Raw genomic sequence first — 20,378 nt, 5'->3', positions numbered from 1 at the left:
GAAAGGAGTCCTTTACTGTCTCTGCTAGTTCTGGCATCTATTTCTTGAATTTTATACACATGATCCAAGCGGCCGATGTATGTTGGTGTGCGAATAGTTTGCGAGACCTCGGTGCTGAAACATGCGGATCTGAATTTACTTAGTGAGTTCAACCTATCATTGAATCGTCTTTCTTCTAATAATTCCTTTTACCCTCGGGTCCCATACGCTACCTGCATATTCTAAATGAGGCCTTACAAGAGCGTGGTAACAACGTTCCTTGACCTTCGAGTCACTTCTGCCGACAATGCGTCTAATAAATCCCAATTTTATATGATTGCCCGCAAACTTTACGTATGTGAATCCCCCAAGTTAAGTCTTTTGTGCATGTAACACCTAGGCATTTTACCTTATCAACCACTTCTAGGCCAACTCCTGCTAATTTGTGAGCAAATCCCGTTGATCCTTCAAAGAAGTATACCTCCAAACATTTATTAAGATTTAATGACAGGCACCATTTAGCAAGGCAATCTATATCCTGGGTTAGAATTAAACGATCCTCCTCCCCAGATATCTCCCGATAAATCACCGTGTCATCCGCGAACACCCTTGATCTTACTTATTGAGAACATGTTTGGTAAAATTTATGCACTTATTTGGTGAACGTTTTCGTTGTGCCACCATTTTATTTCTCTAAATTTGACAATTTTCTTTTTATTATCGCTGTAGTTATCATTATAGTGATTCATTTTGAAGGACAAAATCGTTCAAAATAATACTAAATTTTGTAGCTGAAATATGTTCACCTTCTATCTTTTGAATCGTTTTTGGAAAAATAGATGACTGATGATGTACAAAATACACTTATGTCTCCGATAATTTACGATTGAAAAAATTCCAGAATTTTTGGACATTTTAAAACCCTGTCTACAGCAGGTGTTGGAGCGAGCCATGTAACTTTGAAAATCCTGAAAGTTTCTGTATCCAACATTTGCGTCTTCGCAAAATTGTTTTAAAGTAGCCACACGAACAGTGAAACGAATAAAAGACGCATAAATTGTTGTTATTATTACTTCTACATCAATTGGCATGGCACATGACGCTGTGTTGGCTGCATTTGACAAAATATTTACATTACAACCTGTTCATAGTATTTTCTTTTGGGGTAAATCTTGTAATTTTACATAGACATAACTCACTCCTTTGTGTCTTCGTCCATCAAAATTTGCGTTTGTGTCTTCAGTTGTTATTGCAACAAATATAGATTTCGAATTGTTTTCATTTATCACTCTGTACAGGTGGTTTGACAAAACCTCTGCAGTTTCTCCCTCAATGGAATCTAAATTTAAATTTTTACTTGAATGCCCTTGCCAACATCAAAAACCAAATCGTATCCAAAAGTAAGGTATTGACCTTACTTTTGGATACGATTTGGTTGCGTTACGATTTGATGCATCATATTAAAACCGTTAAAAATTTTACATTTTTCAAGTCTTCTACGAGTATTTTATCAAAGTAATTTTTCAATACGTATTAAGTAGTAGCCTCGCATTTTATTTTAGCACATGAAAATTTAGCATTGTGAAACGTTTTCAATATTTTAGTTGCACAATCCACACTCCGGAAAACGAAAGAGTCGAGACCGCAAATTTGTGTTTCGTAATAACAGTCACTCTCGTGAATCGCATTCACACACACACTCAGGGTTTACCAGGATTCCTCCTATGTCAGTGATCCGTCAATCACACAGATGAGAACAAAAACAAAGGAAGTAAGTAGTGAGGGTAGGTAAGTGCCTAGAGAAAACCCGACACAAGGTGTTTCGCCTGCCAAGCAGGTCTCTTCAGAGGAAAATGGAACAACCGGTAGGGAGGTTTGAATAAATAGGCCGGTGGGACGGAAAGGGGGGGAGGTGGGGAAGCTTGTGGTTGGGCAACAGAAGAAGGGAGGGGAGAAGTGAAGGCCCAATAGGAGTATTGGAGGTTCAGTGGGGGTGGGAGAGGAAAACTACAGCAAAGTATGACAGTGGGTAACGATGAGGGGATTTGAGGGGGGGTTTGGCGGTTGGTGCACTAATGAAAGGGTGGGGTAATAGGGAGCTAGGATCTAATGGGAAGGTAATGCCTCTCTATTTCAAAAGGCAATTGGAATGGATCCAAGGTTAGGTAAGCGGTAAAAGAGAATGGTGTGAGTCAACTGCATTAGCAAAGGGAAAATAGGCAAGATGTAATGGGTCGCCCTGCCTTAGCAGTGCAAACATGAACTTAAGCCTTTTTTCCTTTTTTTTATTTTTATTTCACTTTGATTTTCATTCCTGTGTGAGTACAACGGGTCCCTGGCATAGGAGATATCCTTGCAAACCCCGAGTGCGAGTGCGAATGCGATTCACGAGAGTGACTGTTATTCCTTAACACACCCTAGTTATTGAGTGGTTTCAAGTTTGTTTCCTTATTTAGAAATGTTGTATTGTTTGTGATTGAGGTACACGTTGGTTACTGTTTCCCAAACTCACGCAAGGGACCCAGGGTGTGTTTCCCTTATCTTTCCCCTTACTTGTAACTTTGTTTTTACCTCCCCCCCCCCTAAATAAACCTAGTGCCAATCAAGTTTACGCTCTCGGCTATTTCCTTTTCCATTGCTTCACGACCGTAGGTACGTTCATTTTAAATTGACAATCCATGCTACGAAAACTTTGAATGATTGTATGAAATGCAATAATTCCCTCCATTACGGCTAACTATTTTTCATCTTCAGAATAATTAAAAGTTTTAAAAACATTTGTTACTTTACTATTGGAAGCTGATGCATCTCATAATTGCTTATGCTTGTTAGTGTGCGAGTGTTTCGTTATTTCTGCTCTGCCTCCAACTGCAATACAAACTTCTCCACTGCAAATATTGCAGAAAACAATGGTGTCTCTCTTTGATATGAGGAATGGAAATTTCTTTTTCAATTGATCGTTGAAATGGCATTTCCTCTTCCTTGATTTTTCCTTCCATAAAAATTAAAAATAGGGCTAAACGAACAAGTAGTAGTAGTTTTGAGGGGAGGCGACCGACAGCTAAGGTCATTTGCGCCATAGGGGATGGACAGGAAAGGATGAAGGGTGGAGAGAAACCCGGCGTCGGCATTAGCCTACTCTTTACGAAAGGCGCCAAGAAGTTCCACAGTTTAACGTCCCATCCGATGGACGGCGTACTCACTCAAAGTGCCCTCCACGAAGCACCTCAAGTAGGGATCGAGATACCTCTGAAAAATATTCAACTCCGCCGGGATTTGAACCCGCGCCCTCAGGGTGGGAAGCCAGTACGTTAGCCCCCGCACCATCTCGGTCCCCCTAAACGAACAATTCAAGCACAATCCGCATAAATAAAATTAATAACAAAAACTTTAAAATCAAAAGCGATAAAACTGATCTAAAACTATATTTAAATTATTTTGCTCTTGCTTTGAGAACAGGGTTGTATAACATTGAGTTAAGAATTAATAAAACGTGATTTGACCTCACCTGAGTATAATAGTCACTGAGACAGAAATAATTTCGTATATCCGTTAGAAGTAAACACCAAGTATAACATAGAGATAAAGTAAATAAAGTGTAGTGCGCCACGGTGCGTGACACGTGAAGCTCTGCGCATGCGTTTCATAATCGCGTATTTCCGAACTGTACCGTGACGTGAGGCGTAACAGTTCGGCGCGGAATCTCTGAATACAGAGATTAACAGATTAGTTTTAGAATATCGAAAAGGAGGACTTTTTTCGAGACAGGGCAGAGCCTACAAAAGAAGCCCTCCTTAAAGGAGGACGATTGGTCACCTTATTATAGTGCCCCTCCGTTTACGGTCTCATACTATATGTTGGTTTTGATGGATTTGCGAATGTCGTCGAGTAAGTTAATGATTTTCTCGAGTGGTCTCCCAGTGCGCGACCAAGCACAAAGGGTATCATCGACTTGTTAATGCCAACAGAAAACATTTTTCGAGTGGGTGATCACAGGAAAACAGATTTCGTTCATAATCGTCGATGGACAATAATAATACAGCTTTCTGTAACTCAACCCACGGCACAGCAACGACACTCGGGGAAAATTTATGTGGAATTGACAAATTTTTCGAGTACCACTAAATAATGAAGCAGTTTCATAATATCACGCCGCATCCTATAAATGGAAGGAATGTTTCCCGGAGAGGGAAGACAAGGGACATGTATGCAGGCCAAGTAAAAGACTATGAAAGACTGAAAGAACTATCGGAGTGTAGTGGAACTAGCGTTGGATATGCAGTCTATCACCGAAGGATTGAATGGTGGCAATGTCCTCGTAATTTAAATGCCTGAAAGTCTGCCAAGTGAATCAATGACAGCATCACGCTTAGAAGTACGGATGTGGGGAAGAGCGGGGCGAAAGCGATGGGATCACCGCTCGAAGGCCCTGTCGCGGTGGTGGCGGTCGACACTTCTTGCCGGGGTGTCCTGCCTCATCGCCTGCCACCACGGCCATCGTTTCCTTGACCGCATGGACATTTTCCCCACGTTACGACTCAGCGTTCCTGGGTGAGTCAAGCGTCTTTCTTTGTTCATAACAGGAGAATATATCTCCCAGAAAACGCGAGTGAATGAATGTATTTCGGAGTTGAAAAAATTATTATCAGTAATAATATGGCGAGGCTATACGAGAATCGAGGACGTATCTGAACCTCGGCAGCATTTAACCGTTCTTAATCGGCGGGAGATCATCACCCTTGGCCCGAAATGAACTCATTCTGTTTTCAGGTCCCTAGTAGTAGTTCCTAATAGTCTCTATGGATGATGCGATATATACCTAAGTGTCGATGGCGTGGTAGCGTAGTAGTAGGGGCGCTCGGCTTTATACCGGCGGTTTAAATTCTGGGGACGCCTCCGTGCACCCTCAAGCTTCACTCGTGCGGTGCGAGGGCCAGATCTTCCCGGAAAAGTGCAGACGGTACCGGAATTAAGAGCGGCGCCTACTTGATGCCCTGATTTTAATATGAACTTCACTCTGGTGGAGTGAGCTCCCCTCTCACTTGTCAGAGCAATCTTGGGCTCGATTGCTGTGTGATCCATCACCCTCGAGTGGTACCTCTCCCGCCCTCCGATCCTCCGGGGCCTCCGTCGTCATCCTCCACACCCTCCATACCTCCACCGTTCTCCATTCTTCCTCCAAATCTTTCGGCCATTCTTTCCTTACCTCCCCCGTTTTCTTTGTTTTGTGAACAATGACCTCACTACTTATGCGCGCTATTCTTGAGAAAAACACGTTTTTTTTAATCTAAAACAGCATCTATTTCCAGCCGCTATCCTTACCTTTAATCCTATGAATTATAAAATCATTTCTTCCGATAGTATGGCTGTTGAGTCTGATAGAAATAAAGAGATACCAAGTGATTAATTGTGAATGACGACGGCACGATTCCGAGGACAGTCATACTCTCGGAGAGAATAGTTTTGCTTGTACCCCCGCGGAGTCCAGGGGGCGGTGGAGTGTCGCCCCCTGGCGGCGTCATAGGCGCAGTCACGTGTGAGCGGGCGGGGGGGGGGCTGGATAGACCCTCCCTTCTTCTCTCACTCGTGAGTGTACCTAGGGCGACTGCTTGGGAGGAGGAAGGCCGGGAGAGTACGCACTCGCCGCCACACACCCCCCTCCTGGACCACTCCCCCCTCCATCCCCCGCCGCTCCTCCGCGGACGGCCTCAAAAATCAATACGCGCAGCCTCCCCACTCCATACCCCTCCCCCCCTGAGGATCCCTGGTCCCCTCTCCCGCCCCGTCTAAGGAAAGGGAAGCACACACCTCTGCAGAACGGACACGCTCCAGTACTTCCCCTGAATTAAATGCACGGAACTGACCATGATTTCCGCTATCGAGAATTGGGAAATCATATTGTAGGGTCACCGAAAAGTGCCTCCCATTGCATTGCCGTAATTGCATTAATATGACGCCCTTTCGTTTCTATTACTTCACGAAAAATATGGCCCTAATAACTTTTTTCAAAAACTATAATCACTGCATGAGATGCCAAAGAACACAATGCATTTTTGCAGCAAGGGTCGTCGACACTATAAGGGTTGAAATAATCCACTTCCGGTCTTCATCAACTCACATGCAATGGATCATGAGGTACTGTTTTCTAAATAAATACCAATAATATGTTCAAATGAGGTTAAAATGTAGCAATAAAATTTTAAAACATTTTGTGCTTAAAAATAATTGAAGCGCTCCCATGAATACTTTCTATTTATGTATTTAATTTCGTGAAACAGCGACGATTGCTGCATTCACAACTACTTCCTCTTTCAATGGGCACAAGCGAAGCACGCAGTTTACTTATTATTCTGCATAAAATTGCCGAATAAATTATTCAAAGAGCATTAATATTATATGGATAAGTCCTTAAAAAGCCTAATCGCCAAAGCCACTCGTTGCCATGAAAGATGGTTGCCTCAAGGATATCCCGATTGCACGTTTCAGGGGGGGAAGGCTCCGTTTCTCCACGGGGGACGAGAGGGGGGTGCGTAGGCGGGCCTAGGGCGGTCGCGTCCGAGGGGTGCCTTCCCGCTCGATCGGGCCCCATTGTGACGAGTGTGAGACGACGCAGTGCCCCCGCACCCATCCCCCGCCCCCTTGCCGCATCTCCGTGCGTGAGGGAGCCTTGAACGACTCTGGAACGCACTGAGATGGGCTCAACGTGTGAAAAACGAACAGGCCCGATTCGCGAGCAGCTTTGGTGGGCGTGGCTTTGACGGGAGGCTCGGACGAGTTCAGCAAAGGCTTGACCTCGCGAAAAAAACGAGAAAGAAACGAAGAAACGAAAGAAATGAGAGCGATTGAACGCGGGCTATCCGCAATCACGACGAGAAATACCAGTAAACACAATTCGGAATATATTTATTTCCCGCGTGCTGTTTCCATGTAATTCCTTAAATAAACCATCACGCAATGAATCGCCAGAGCGGCGTGGTGTCCCGGCAAGTTGGGGAGCACTCGGCTGCCCACCAGGAGACGGCTTCTCGAAGATAAGACAGGGCGATAAGACAAGTCATTCGGAAGCAATCTTAAGTGTAATGTAAAATTTAAATGTGCGAGCCGGCCCACAAAGGTTCCCACACTCATATCCAGGGTGACTGAAATCCATTCGATGGATTTTTCTGTTCTCGTTCGGAACTCCGCGTGGAATCGATCGAATTGTGGAACGCGGAAAGGAATTCCCTCCCCTCATTACCCCGATTAGTATGTGGACCCCACGCGCCGTGAATTCCACTCCACCGATCGACCGACCAATCTAGCGCTTCTCAATTGCATCAATTGACAATCGCATCTAGCTTTTAAACCTCCAATTTCTCCTGATGGTTGTCCTGGAGGCGCGTCAAGTCAGGGGCGCCCACTCCTGACTCCCCGGGTTGTCTGCCGCCGCCAATCTCAATCAGATGAGCTCCCTGATTCAGGAAGTCGCGGCTTCAGGCGTAGTGGCATTGAGGAGTCAGTCAGTCTATTGCGATATTAAAAAAACTACATGCTTATCGGTAAATAATAAGTTTATAGTATTTTGTGTTCGGGATTGGAATATTGCCCATCGAGTTCGTCAGACGCATTACGCTCGTGTTGAATTTATATTTTTTAGCCAGGTAAAAGGAAATCCACGCAGCATCCGTTCCTCAGTGAGGCGGCTACAAAGGCGTCTGAACCCAGTGGGGCGGCCATTGAGTGATGGTGTCACCTTGACAACACTATTTGAGGAAGGCACCGGGATAACACCTCAATTACGCAACTATCGCGGGAAATAATGATGGACTCTTGGATTCCTGGAGCGATAGTTACGGAGTAATATAAAGCGGAGGGGAAGAGAGCCGGAGATGGATGGCAATATATAATATTTAATATAAAGGTGGGAAGAAACTCGGGAAATTTTTAGAAAGCTATTGATAGAATATTATTCTAAATCTACGTGCTAGCCGCCGCAAGGGCGTGTGGCGGTGGTTGTTAGGGCACCACCCGTAGTTAAGAAAAAAAACCGCATGCAAAAGCCACATTTATGCAATCCACAAGCAAAACATGGTATGAATGCATGCAAAAACCCGTGCAACCCACGCACATAAAAGCGCTCAAACTACCAATTAATATACACAGGCACCCACAAACATACCTGATATCTCTGCAATGTTTAATTTTGTTCCGACTTGTAAATTATATGTTTTTAATGTTTCTAAAGTGACTTCGGTTTCTTGCTATTATTTCTGATTGTTCGAGGAAAGAATGAGTATTTTTATCTATCTGTAGTGGGATCTATCTCCCTTATTTTATCTTTGTGGTCTGATCTACCTAAGAAGTGTGGGGCCATTATCTACATCTACATCTACATAATACCCCGCAAGCCGCCGCAAGGGCGTGTGGCGGGGGGTGTTAGGTCACCAACCGTAAAAACGAAAAATACCACATGCAAAAAACAACACGGAAAATTACACCCCAGCAGCGCACACACTCATGCAAAACTCCCTCCATCCAATACTCATGCAAACACATACACCGCAAAACAACAAAAAACTGCACCCCAGGATACAGCACGAAAGCCATCCTAAAACACGCAAGCCAGGACACAACAAGCAAGAATGTGAAACATCACTACCACATGAAAATGCACCACAAAACACTCAACCCCCCAAAGAGACAGTAAAAGGAAGGGAATTCGACCCAACGTTGCAGGTAGCAGGAATTTCCCCCCGCCGGGAGGGAAGAGGGACTGAAAGGGAAACTTAAAAACAGATGAACAGAACACGAATGATATCATGCGGAAAGAATGGGTTATTATAACAAAACACATAAGGTTAGTGGAGGAGCATGCATTTAAGTAGAACTAATTATTTTTTAGACACTGAGGGTGGCAAGTGGAATTTTTACTATCTATAATCCTACAGTTGCTATCCCGTATTGTCCGTGGGAAGAAGGAGTCCTTGAGTCGGCTAGTCCTGGCATCTATTTCCCGAATTTTATATGCATGATCCAAGCGACCAATGTATGTAGGAGTACGAATAATCTGCGAGACCTCGGTGCTGAAACATGCGGATCTGAATTTATTTAATAATTTCAGTCTTGCATTGAATCGTCTCTCTTCTAATGAATTATAATTCCTTTTGTGTCATCGTTAATCTCGTTTGGTCTGAACCTTTCTAAAAGTCTAAGCCTCGCTTGTTCTCTTCGTATTTCAAGTGGTGACCAGCCTAAATCTATTTAGAGACCTGTTACACTTGTGTTCTTATTATAACAATTTTAACGAATCTGGGGGATTTTCTCTGGATTTTATCTTATTCTTTTTGCCTTTTATTGATAGAAGTGAAAGCTGAACCAACGAAATTGGTCATTTCCCACGTCTACATGTATACGTACAAGAAATCATGGGGAAGAAGAGGTCGACAGGGTATGCGATCAGTTAGAAGGCATAATTGAGGGTGAGCCTGGGAGGAAACAGTTAATAGTGATTGGGAACTGGAACATGGCGGCCGTCGAAGGAAGAGATAGTAATGAGGTTTAGGAACCCAGGAATGATCGCGGGAAGAAAGCAGAAGGCTTCTACAGGAGATAAGGATTTACCATTGCAACATCTTGGTTCAAACACCGTGATACATGGAAAATGCACGGGAATTCATAAAGATATTAGTTAGACTATATCATGGGCAGGCAAAGATTTAGGAGCAGCGCCATTCATCCCCACAGTTTCCTGGTTGCGGATGTGGATTCAGAACATAATTTAGTTCTAATGAAGTGTAACGTTAGATTGTAGAGAATAAAAGAAGACGGTTGAGAAAATGAAATATATGTATATATATGGACTCTTGGATAATTTGAGTACAATATATATATATATATATATATATATATATATATATATACGAGGGTCATCCGGAAAGTAGTACCCGTTCGTGCCGCATGAAGTGCTGACGACGCGAGTAGCCGCTGGACGAGGTCAGATAGCTTCAGTGGCTTGTCTGCCTTCTCTGAGCCAAGTTGCGTGACACTAGCATTGCCTGTGTTGTTTCTGTGATTGTTTACAATGTTTAAAAAAATTGAGAACGCCGCCAGTTGTGAAGTGAGGGCAGTGATTAAATTCCTCAATGCAAGAAACGTTCGCCCATGTGATATTCATCGCCAATTAAAGGAGGTGTATGGAGACAATGTAATGGACGAGTCGTCTGTTCGGCGGTGGTGTCGCAACTTCAACATGGGGAGGGGGAACACACACGACGATGAGCGTTTGGAGAGACCGTCTGTCATTACAGACCAACTGGTGAGCTCAGTTGACGAATTCGTGAGGAACGATCGGCGCGTCACAATTGATGACATCTGTGAGCATTTTCCCAATGTTTCTCGAACAATTGTTCATGAAATTGTTAAACACCATCTGCATTATGCAAAAATTTGTGCAAGATGGGTCCCTCGCGTATCTCAATGAGCTGGCGGCGAAGGACTATGCAGCAGGAATACAGAAACTTGTCACACGTTATGACAAATGCCTTAATTTGCTTGGAGATTATGTTGAGAAGTAGTTTAAAGTATCCTCTTTCAAATAAAATTTTTTATGTTTGTTAATATTTACTTTTGTGTCTTTATTTCACGAACGGGTACTACTTTCCGGATGACCCTCGTATATATATATATATATATATATATATATAATCATTTGCCGGCACGATAAGAAAGGAGTACAAGAGGGAGATAGTAGAGGGAGACGGGTGCCGTAGAAGAAAAATGGAAACATTGGAAGAAATGGATATCGAAATCCGCAAACGAAACTATTGGAAAAGTAGAGAGAAAAATGACAAGAAAACCATGGATTTCAGAGGAGATGATTAGGTAGACAAACGTGAGGGAAATGGAAGAATGTTGGATGAGAGTTTACAAATAAAAGGTGAAATTGGTGCCCTGTACTGGAAGATTGAAGGACTCTTAGGAAATAAGATGGGAAAATTCGTGCAAACAATGAAATATGTCAAGGAAGTTATTAATTGAACCAGGGTGTATTAAAGAGAGATTGAATGTATGTAGTATGTTGGAACTATATTGCAAAGACATTAGACCAGCAAGCGTAGGCATTGAAAGAGAATATGACGTGGATGAGGATATCTTAGGTCTAGGTATACTTGATGGCGGGAGAGAAAAGGCAGTAAAGGCATTAAAAATAAAATTAAGCCTGCGGGGGTTGACAACAATCCTGCGGAATAACTTAAAAGGTTTAGGAAAACGGGGAGGATAATCTTTTATGAACTAATTCGTAGCAGCAATGCGGCAGGAACTTGACCGGAAGATTTCGTCTTCTCTGTCATTTTTTGGATGTAATGTCCTCTCTTAAATCACCTCCCTTACTTTCATTCCCCCCCCCACACCCACTGCAGCGCCCCCCCTTTACCAACTCGTCTTTCCCTGTTTTTTGCTAAATTTGCTCAATTCGAGTACAATTCTCTCAGTAGTGAGGCCTTTTTTAATGTGAGTGATTGTTTTCCTGAGTACTTGTGACTGTGTCAGCTCTCTGTGTGTCCCTGGCATGTTATTTATTCCCGTAAACAGTCACGGATAGAGTACGATATATCTGTTTATAAACCCACGTATCCTTAACGGAGTCCCTTTAACCCTGTCAATGATCCTAATTGGGTTTGAGTTTTTGGGTCTGTAGTTGGTCCCTGGCGAGGAAGTAACATTCCCGCAAACTACTGCAGGAGGGTTGTCTGGTTGAGAGGTTGTGGTTGGTCACTGTCGTGGTATTTCTTTTCCCACAAACCAACACAACAAAATTTTGTTTTTATCGCGGGACGTGTTGTGCTAACTTACTACGACTGCAGGGGTTTCCATTTTCTTTTATTGGTGTTAGTTCCAATTTCAAAAAAAAAGGAAAGGGATATTTGCGGAATATAAAACAACAAGTTTGATTTCGCACGCAGCTAAAGTTGGGTTCGGACGATCAATAAGAAGAAGCAGAGGAGGGCAAATGATCACCTAGGGGATGATCGGTGATGGTTCAGGAAGGGGAGTGGCCCGGTTCGAGGTCAACCCTCACCCTACAGAACAACTTTCGAATGATGGCCGTTGTTTCACGGTGGATGGCGAGTGAATGTGTCCCAGGTGGCGGGAATCAGAGTTCGAGAGGCGTAATGAGGTTTGCCTCTGCTTTCGCTGAAGTGCCTACAATGGCATGGACCATGCCGCTCTGATGGTTGGTCCTGCTTCGGGGAAATGGTTTTGCACATGATGGCGACATCTTAATGATGGAACCCTCTGAAAAATGTAGACGTCCATTGAACGATATCACGAATTATCGAATAAAATGTAGAACTCCTCGGGATTACCGTGAGTTCCTGTAACCCTTTCGCTGCGGTCCAATCTTCGGAATCTCACTTCTCACATGCAGCGCAATTGGAGTGAAATGAAATAATATGATAATCTAAATAATAATTACATGGACTAAAGAAAATAATCTAATTTTATTCGTGGGTTGCGGTAGTCCAGGGGGTAGAGCGTTGGACCAGTGACCGGAAGGTCCCGGGTTCGATTCGCGGGCAAGGGCATTCTGGGTAGCTGCAGATCCACTCAGCCTATGTTGGGTGGAGCTGATTTTTCGGGTACCAGGTTTTCCTGGGACACCATAACCGGCACAGGGAAAGGAACTGGCCCTCCTACCCTAATGTGTGTATTTCACACGCCGTATAGGGCTTAGTACTGGGTGAACTCTACTATAGCCTACCAAACCGACCTTCAGGTTGATTGATATGTTAATGGTTTTTATGGGTTAATCTGGATTTACTGTTTATTCAATGGAAAATTTTTATTAATTGATTTTCACGAACATTTTTATAAAATTTCAAATTATGATTGCGCACCACGGAGAGGGTGATAAGGCGCGCTCACAGAAGTCTGCCGTGCAGACGTACTCGGAACGCTCAAAGCAGTGAAAGGATTAAATAGTGATAGAATGCCTTCTCTACCGCAGCTATTCATGAGATGAGCAGCGGCAGCTATTTATTATTTAAATCTTTTTTGAAATTAAATGAAATTATTGACATTGAGAATTCCACACGCTTTAAAATGCGTGGAATTCGATCAATTTTAAGTGTGTATGGAGACGGCACATTTCAAACCTTTCTGCTACTCTTCACGCCCTTCTCGCCGTAAACTGAGCCTCGTCTTTAGCCTCGAGCGAGGCCTCGCTGCTTGCTTTCTCCGACATGAACACCACTTACTATTCTTTGGAATCGAATTCAATTCGTGTATCTGATGAACTGCATCCGAAATAAAGCGAAGTGTCGAAAGTGGGAGTATATGCGCGCCCCCTGCTGCAAGAAACCCAGCCCTTCCTTTTCATTTCGGAAAGCAATCGCTGCATAGCGGATGCGCTTCTGAAAATATTCAAGTGCGATAAGGCTGTCCGCACACGCGTGCAATTGATAACATTAATGTGCAGAGCGTGGTTAAGTTATTGCGTACTTAAGGTCTTGATTTGATTCTAATTGGTGCATCGTTAATTGCACATGTCTCCCAGATATTTGTATATGTTTAAACAGAAAAAACATATTATCCTTATGCCATTAAGTTTCTCATGTAACGGAGATTCCAAATATAAATAATTTGCCCCTACTTCCCGTCGTAGGCTCTATACAGGTTCTGAAAGACTAATTCATGCATCTCAAAATTGTAAACTTCAATGGATTTTAACAAGAGAAAACCACGTTCAAATTTGGGAGGCCATCAATAACAAATTTTCGTTTAAAATTCATAAATTTCTCTGAAACGAAGTAAACAATAAAGTGACTCGTAGTGTTTGAATGATGAATGATTCCTTTAGGAAATATCAATGCGTCCGCATACTATGTATCATTGCCCTCGGTTTATTTATTCTAGTCGTGAATTTTAACGTATTAAAAAACATTTTAAAAAAAGGGAGCGGTCAATACATCAGATGATCCGTGTGTTGGAGTTATTGTGGACCTTTTGCCAAAAAAGGCGCCCAGTGAGGCTGTGTGAAGAGGCTATGGAAATGGGAACGGTGCGATTGCAGCTCATGGAAAGATCGAGATCTGTCGTCATGGTCGGAGTTCGAGACATTTCTTGGAGAGACTGTATTCATTCATTATTCAAGAATTGATTGACCCCAATCCTATTGTTTTAGTTATTTACGCTACGTTTTCATGAACATTTACACTGCATTTTTTAATGCGTAGTTTTCTGAAGGTGACCAAAAATGCTCAATGTACCTTGTTAATCGGCCACTTTGCACGACGTTCACTTGTTACTCGTTTTAAGTGAAATCTGCGTTAATTACGTTGTGCGCAGTGTACGCATAAGAATTTTTCAGGATCTGCATAATGCTTTGCTCGATGACAAATGCGGTCGCGGGTCAAATGCACCTTCGAAGTCCCTCACGTTGAGTCGACGCCTTCTTCCCCGATCGCCCAGCCGCGTCCCTTCTACCTGCGGCCGGTCGCTCCGCTCTCTGGAAGAACTCGCGGTCAGTCGCACCCCAATCACGACTGGCACGCTCCTCCCCCTGCATCGTCCAAGTGTATCCTCCCGCATCCGGGGGCTTCTCTTATCCTCCATGTTGTGACGGCGTTCTCCTGGACAACCAAGACTCCTATGAATGTCTTCGATTCCGCAGAGGCCCTTAATTTTTGATGCATCGTAAGGAACTCAAGCCCCCTTTAGATCACCGATTCACTTTCAAGGGAAGGGCCGAGTTTGAAGGGCTTAGCGACCATTTTTCTCCATGTCGCTTTCAGCTGGTGCCCAAGTCTCAAAAGCATTTATTATTGATTAAATTGACCGATCTTAGAAGTGAGTGATCAGTCATCCATCACCCAATCCGAGCCCCTCGTCTTTCGGTCCCCCCCCCTGATCTCATGCCTTGTCTCCTTCATCCGGCTCTTTGATTCCGAATGGCGCGCCAGGTTTCTCCCTCTCCTACACTCGTATATTGCGACCCGCTCCTCAGTCCACCGGTCCACCATCCGCAGCCTTTGCCCTCCGCACCGACCCTCTCCCCCCCCCCCGCTCCTCTCCCCCGGGCGCCCGCTCGCTTCAGAGTGCCCCTCTTTCACTCTTACCTTCATTTTCGCTTCTCTTCGCCTTTCATCGTGCGTTTTGAATTACTATGCATCCATCTGTGTGTGATTCATTTCGGAATCAGTTTTTTTTCTGCTGGGAAACAATGCCGACAATGATGAACGAGGAGGAGGGGGGGGGCGATAGCAAGGAGCTCATTTGTCAGTCTGCTTCAATACTGGCAATCTGATTTCACATTCTCAAGGGACTATGTGTACCTAAGTAATGAAATAAAGCACTGCAGGGTAAAAGACGTTTTACAGTTTCTGTAAATAATAGAAAACCCAGACCCAGTTAGAATTACATTCAACAAAATCATGTTTCCCATGGGAAGTGAATTGCAGTACTTGTGAGACTGGCTAAGCGATATAGCTTGTCGCTCCTCAACATGTTGTGCCATAATGGTAAACGTATTGTGTATGGCACACTAAATGCAAGCCCTTCCAGCCAGCTACAGAGAATAATATAATTCGGTCCGACAAAAAGCTCAGGCTCAAATGCTAGCCTTTGCCGACTCAAGTCTGTTTCATCTGAAGATTCCCGAATGGGCATGGTCCTAATAGGGGTCCTAATACCATCCCTGTATGGTTAACGCTGCCGCAGCGGACGCCGCCCTCGCCTTCGGGGGCAACGTTTTCCAGCTGTTTTTGGCTGTCGTTTTGTGTGCATGCGTTACGGTGGCTATATTATTTTACTGCATAGGATACCATCAAAGAATTGTTAATATGTTGAATTATGTACGTTTTCCACGATTTGGTTGGTTTGCTCTATGGCAATGCCTCCTCACCCATTATATTTCAATTTTCGGCAAAAACCCCCATTTACAGTGTAATATGCTCTTTTGAAATGTAGTATCACACTTATTTCAATTTTCCCATCATTTAGCTTCACTCTTAATCTACTGAAAATTGGTTGCATTGCACTTTGTTTATTAATATCTTTCTAAATATCTTACTAATGAGCATAGAGCGTATTACTATCCTCGGAAATGCTTATTAAGTTATTATTATGAAATAATTATAACGCATCCAAATTTATGATTTTTCTTCTGCTGTAGTGGGATTATGAATTTTTGGGATAGGGATTATGCAAGTAGTTCATCGTAGCCATTCATTAATGAATTTCTTTGTTAAGGGTAAATATTGATTTCTACCAATTAAATGAACCATTCTGTGAATGCTTCTCCAAATACTTGTATATTTGGCTTGATCACTCGGTATTCCTTGTGATTTTTAAGTTAAACCCATTTCGTATTAAAATTATATATCCTTTTACCATGGCATGGTGACTCCATAAGTAGACGGAATAGGTTAGGCCCAAGCATACTTGTTTGCGAAACAGAGAAGTCATTAAGGGGGATTCCATGAATTAATGCCGTGGTGATGGATGCTTGCGTTATTCCTTAATTCCTTGTAAAATCCCTGAGATGGAGCTCGTAGTATTGGAAAATGTTTGCATTAGTAAGTCCTTCCATCTGAAAGGCTTGACACCGAAAGAGATCAAACCGAGTGGAATGAAGTTCATGGCGCATGTGCTCATGTGTTTGCGATTGTTGGGACGATTGGGTAAATGATTTAAATATGGCCGTGCATCCACAAATGGTGAGCATTGTTTGGGACGTCCAGTGGAAGTGACTTCCTCGGATACGATTGACGAAATCCACGATTTGGTTTGAGTGATCGAGGAATCATAGCTCGCGAAATAGTTGAGGACGCAGACATATCACAAGTGCCATAGAGTGATTTCAATTTGGCTCGAAAAATGGAAGTGTGAATCATCTCGGCAAGATGGGTGCCGCGTTTGCTCTCAATGGAGAATCCCAGGATGCAAGGCAAAATGTATCTCCGCATTGTTAATGGCGAAAATTAAGTAATTAAAGTGCTAAGCATTACAAAATCCACCGCATTCGTCAGATTTGGACCCACTGACTTTTTTTATCTTCAAACTTGAAGAAATAGATAGATAAAAGTCTTTATTTGGGCGAAATTGAGACCTAATGGTCCCTTCTTCCATTTAACCCATCGTCGTATACATATTATATTCGGCACTAAACTTATAGTTACATTCATATGTACACATAAATACATATAGACAGACATAAATTCATTTAGCACAGATTTGCACAACGAAAAGAAAAAAGTATATATATATATATATATATATATATATATATATATATATATATATATATATATATATATATATACACACACGCACACACATACATATACGCATACATATACATGCATGCACATACATACATACATACACATGCATATATACGTGTGTATATATATATATATATATATATAGCTATACATACATACATGCATACATACATATACATACATACATGCATGCATACATACATACACATACATAAACATGCATGCATACATACATATATATACACTCATATACATACACATCATAAACATGCATAAATACATACATAATTACGCACATATACACCCATACATACACACATATACATGTATAAATTAAGGATACACCTACGCAACACACATACTCAAAGTAAATGACAGTGAAGATAGAAAACAATGAAATAGGGAAAGTCTAAGCAAAGAATGAGGTTTGTGGGAAAAGCTTAGGAGAGCGTGGCATTGCTCACCCAGTAAAAACCCACGCAGGAAAAACGCCCACTAAAAGACGGGGGATGTGAAAAACCTGCTAAAACCTTATTAATTTGAGGAAATATACATATCTATTGTAACAATCATTTTGACATAGTATACTTATTATTAAGTTACTGAAATTGAAATGGAGAAATTAAATATATTGACAACACATGCGGAGTAATGAGAAGCGTAATATTACTAAAAATAATGATGCAAACTCCTACTGCTTAAGATGGCAAAAAAGTAGAAACAGTGATCTGTATAGCAGCTGAGTGGAATGAGGGAGGGTATACTGGTTAAGTACCTGAGGGAAATGAACTTGTAAAGAGCTCTTCTAAATGATGCTGTTGATGAAGATTTTTTATGTCATCTGGGAGAGAGTTCCACAGACGGCATGGTGTAACATGAAAAGATTTCTGATAGATTTCCGTGCGATGGTGTGAGACAAGAAGTTTATTATTACCCCTAGTATTTCTGTTGTGGATTGAGCTGATGAAGAGGAAATTTTTGTATAGATATTTAGGTGTGTGGTTTGAAAGTATTCCGTAGAAAAGTGAAAGAATATGTAAATGCCTGTGGCCTTCTAGCTTTAACCAGGATATTCTAGTAAATGAGTCGGAAATATGATCGTATTTCCTAAGATCACATATGAACAGCACACAGGAATTATGGGTCCTCTGGAGTTTGGTTTTCAGTTCGCCTGAAAGGTATTGGTATACTACATCACAGTAATCAAAGTGGGGTATGAGAAGAGAGGGCACAAGAAGCATCTTGAAGGAGGGGAGCAATGTACTTTAACCTTTTCAGTGAATGCAAGGATGAGTTAATTTTTCTGCAGATAGCAATTGTATGATCAGTCCAAGATAATGTTTCATTTATGGTAAAGCCTAAATTATTTACTGCCCTTAGGCATGGTATGATAGATCCTTGCAATGATAGTTGTGGTAGTTTATCAATACTGATTTTACAATGTAGTTTATGGCATCCGATTATAATGGACTGACTTTTGATTGGGTTTATTTTCAATACATTTTTTATCCCCCATAGTGGCAAAGCAGCAAGATCTGAATTAATTTCGTTTATAACTATAGGTAGGTCTTGAAGGCGGGAATGGTGATATAGTTGTAAATCATCGGCAAAAAGGTGATGATTGCAATATGAAATGCCTTTACTAATATCGTTTAGGGATTTTATTTATCGTATAGGGAAAAAAGCAAAGGTCCAAGAATGGATCCGTGTGAAACACCCCTGTGTATTTGAAGCCAGTTAGAGGATGAATTAATTGTGATGACTGTTTGAAATCGGTTACTTTGGTATGAGCAAATCCACAGTAAAGACGAGGAAGAAAAATTCAGGTTTTGAGGTTTTGCTAAGAGAATATCTTTGTCAATAGAGTCGAAAGCTTTGGTCAAGTCTAGGAGAGTCATTATTGTCACCTCTTTGCGATCCAGAAGTGGCTCCGGAAGAAATGGCTCGGCGGACAACGATTCACGTCGAACGAGGAGGCCATCGCCAACACAGATCCATATTTTGGGGACCTTCCGAAATCCTACTTTTTGGATGGTTTAAAAAGTTGAAGAAACGCTGAGGAGTGTGTTTCTAGCTAAGTGGAGATTGTTTTAAAAAAGAAAAATCAGCTCGAAATAATTTATGTTTATATATTTTTCTAAGAGCCTATTTAATGACCCACGTATTCGTCATAATAGAAATGCAATATAAATCAGAATTAATTTCAACTTCAGCGATTATACGATAAAATGTGTGTGTGTGTATATATATATATATATATATATATATATATATATATATATATATATATATATATATACACACACACACACATTTTATCGTATAATCGCTGAAGTTGAAATTAATTCTGATTTATATTGCATTTCTATTATGACGAATACGTGGGTCATTAAATAGGCTCTTAGAAAAATATATAAACATAAATTATATATTTATATATATATATATATATATATATATATATAATTTATATACATAGATACGAAATGTATTCATATGTCCCCAAATGTATATGGCCTCCACAGGCGGGCTGTTCCATCCGGCCGACGACCGCCAGGAGGTGGCCTTCCGCTACGCCGTCGAGAGGATCAACCTCGACCGCGGCCTGCTGCCTCGGTCGCGGCTCTCGGCTCAGATCGAGCGCATCTCCCCGCAGGACAGCTTCCATGCATCCAAGAGAGGTAAGAGGGGGTGGTCACGACCCCCCAGTGACAGCACCCACCCCTCCCCTCTCATTTTCCCCCCCTTCCACCGATTTGAAGAACGATTATACGTATATACACACAAGAACTGCGCACCCCCCTACACACGCACGCACATATATATTTTTTGTCGGGGGGGGCGGTAGTCGAGGGGTTGAGCGTTGGATTGCTGACCGGAAGAGCTGGGTTCGATCCCTGAGTAAGCCTCACAGGGTACGCTCAGCTCCACCCCAGCTGTGATTTTTTTGGTACCAGATCTCCCTAGGAAAGCCGAGGCAGCACTGGGAAAGAAACTGGCCCCCTTACCCTGCTGCATATATATTTATGTATATATGTATATATATACGCATCAGGGTAAGGGGGGTAGATATATATATATATATATATATATATATATATATATATATATATATATATATATATATATATATAT

The 20,378-nt window shown here is 42.1% G+C and overlaps 1 protein-coding gene across 4 annotated transcripts in view; it reads left to right on the top strand.

Moving 5' to 3' along the window:
• KaiR1D (Kainate-type ionotropic glutamate receptor subunit 1D) overlaps positions 1-20,378 on the top strand; it is a 135,206-nt gene that overhangs the window by 66,343 nt on the left and 48,485 nt on the right. For all 4 annotated transcript variants that reach the window (XM_071594469.1, XM_071594466.1, XM_071594457.1 and 1 more), the window contains one exon: positions 19,769-19,924. In XM_071594469.1, the coding sequence (XP_071450570.1) occupies positions 19,769-19,924 (156 nt within the window). The remainder of the gene's footprint in view (positions 1-19,768; positions 19,925-20,378) is intronic.

The sequence above is a fragment of the Hetaerina americana genome, unplaced genomic scaffold (assembly GCF_022747635.1).
Source record: "Hetaerina americana unplaced genomic scaffold, ioHetAmer1.1.p SCAF_1, whole genome shotgun sequence".
NCBI lineage: Eukaryota > Metazoa > Arthropoda > Insecta > Odonata > Calopterygidae > Hetaerina > Hetaerina americana.
Note: the sequence above shows the minus strand (reverse complement) of the source record. Positions and strands in the feature narration are given on the sequence as shown.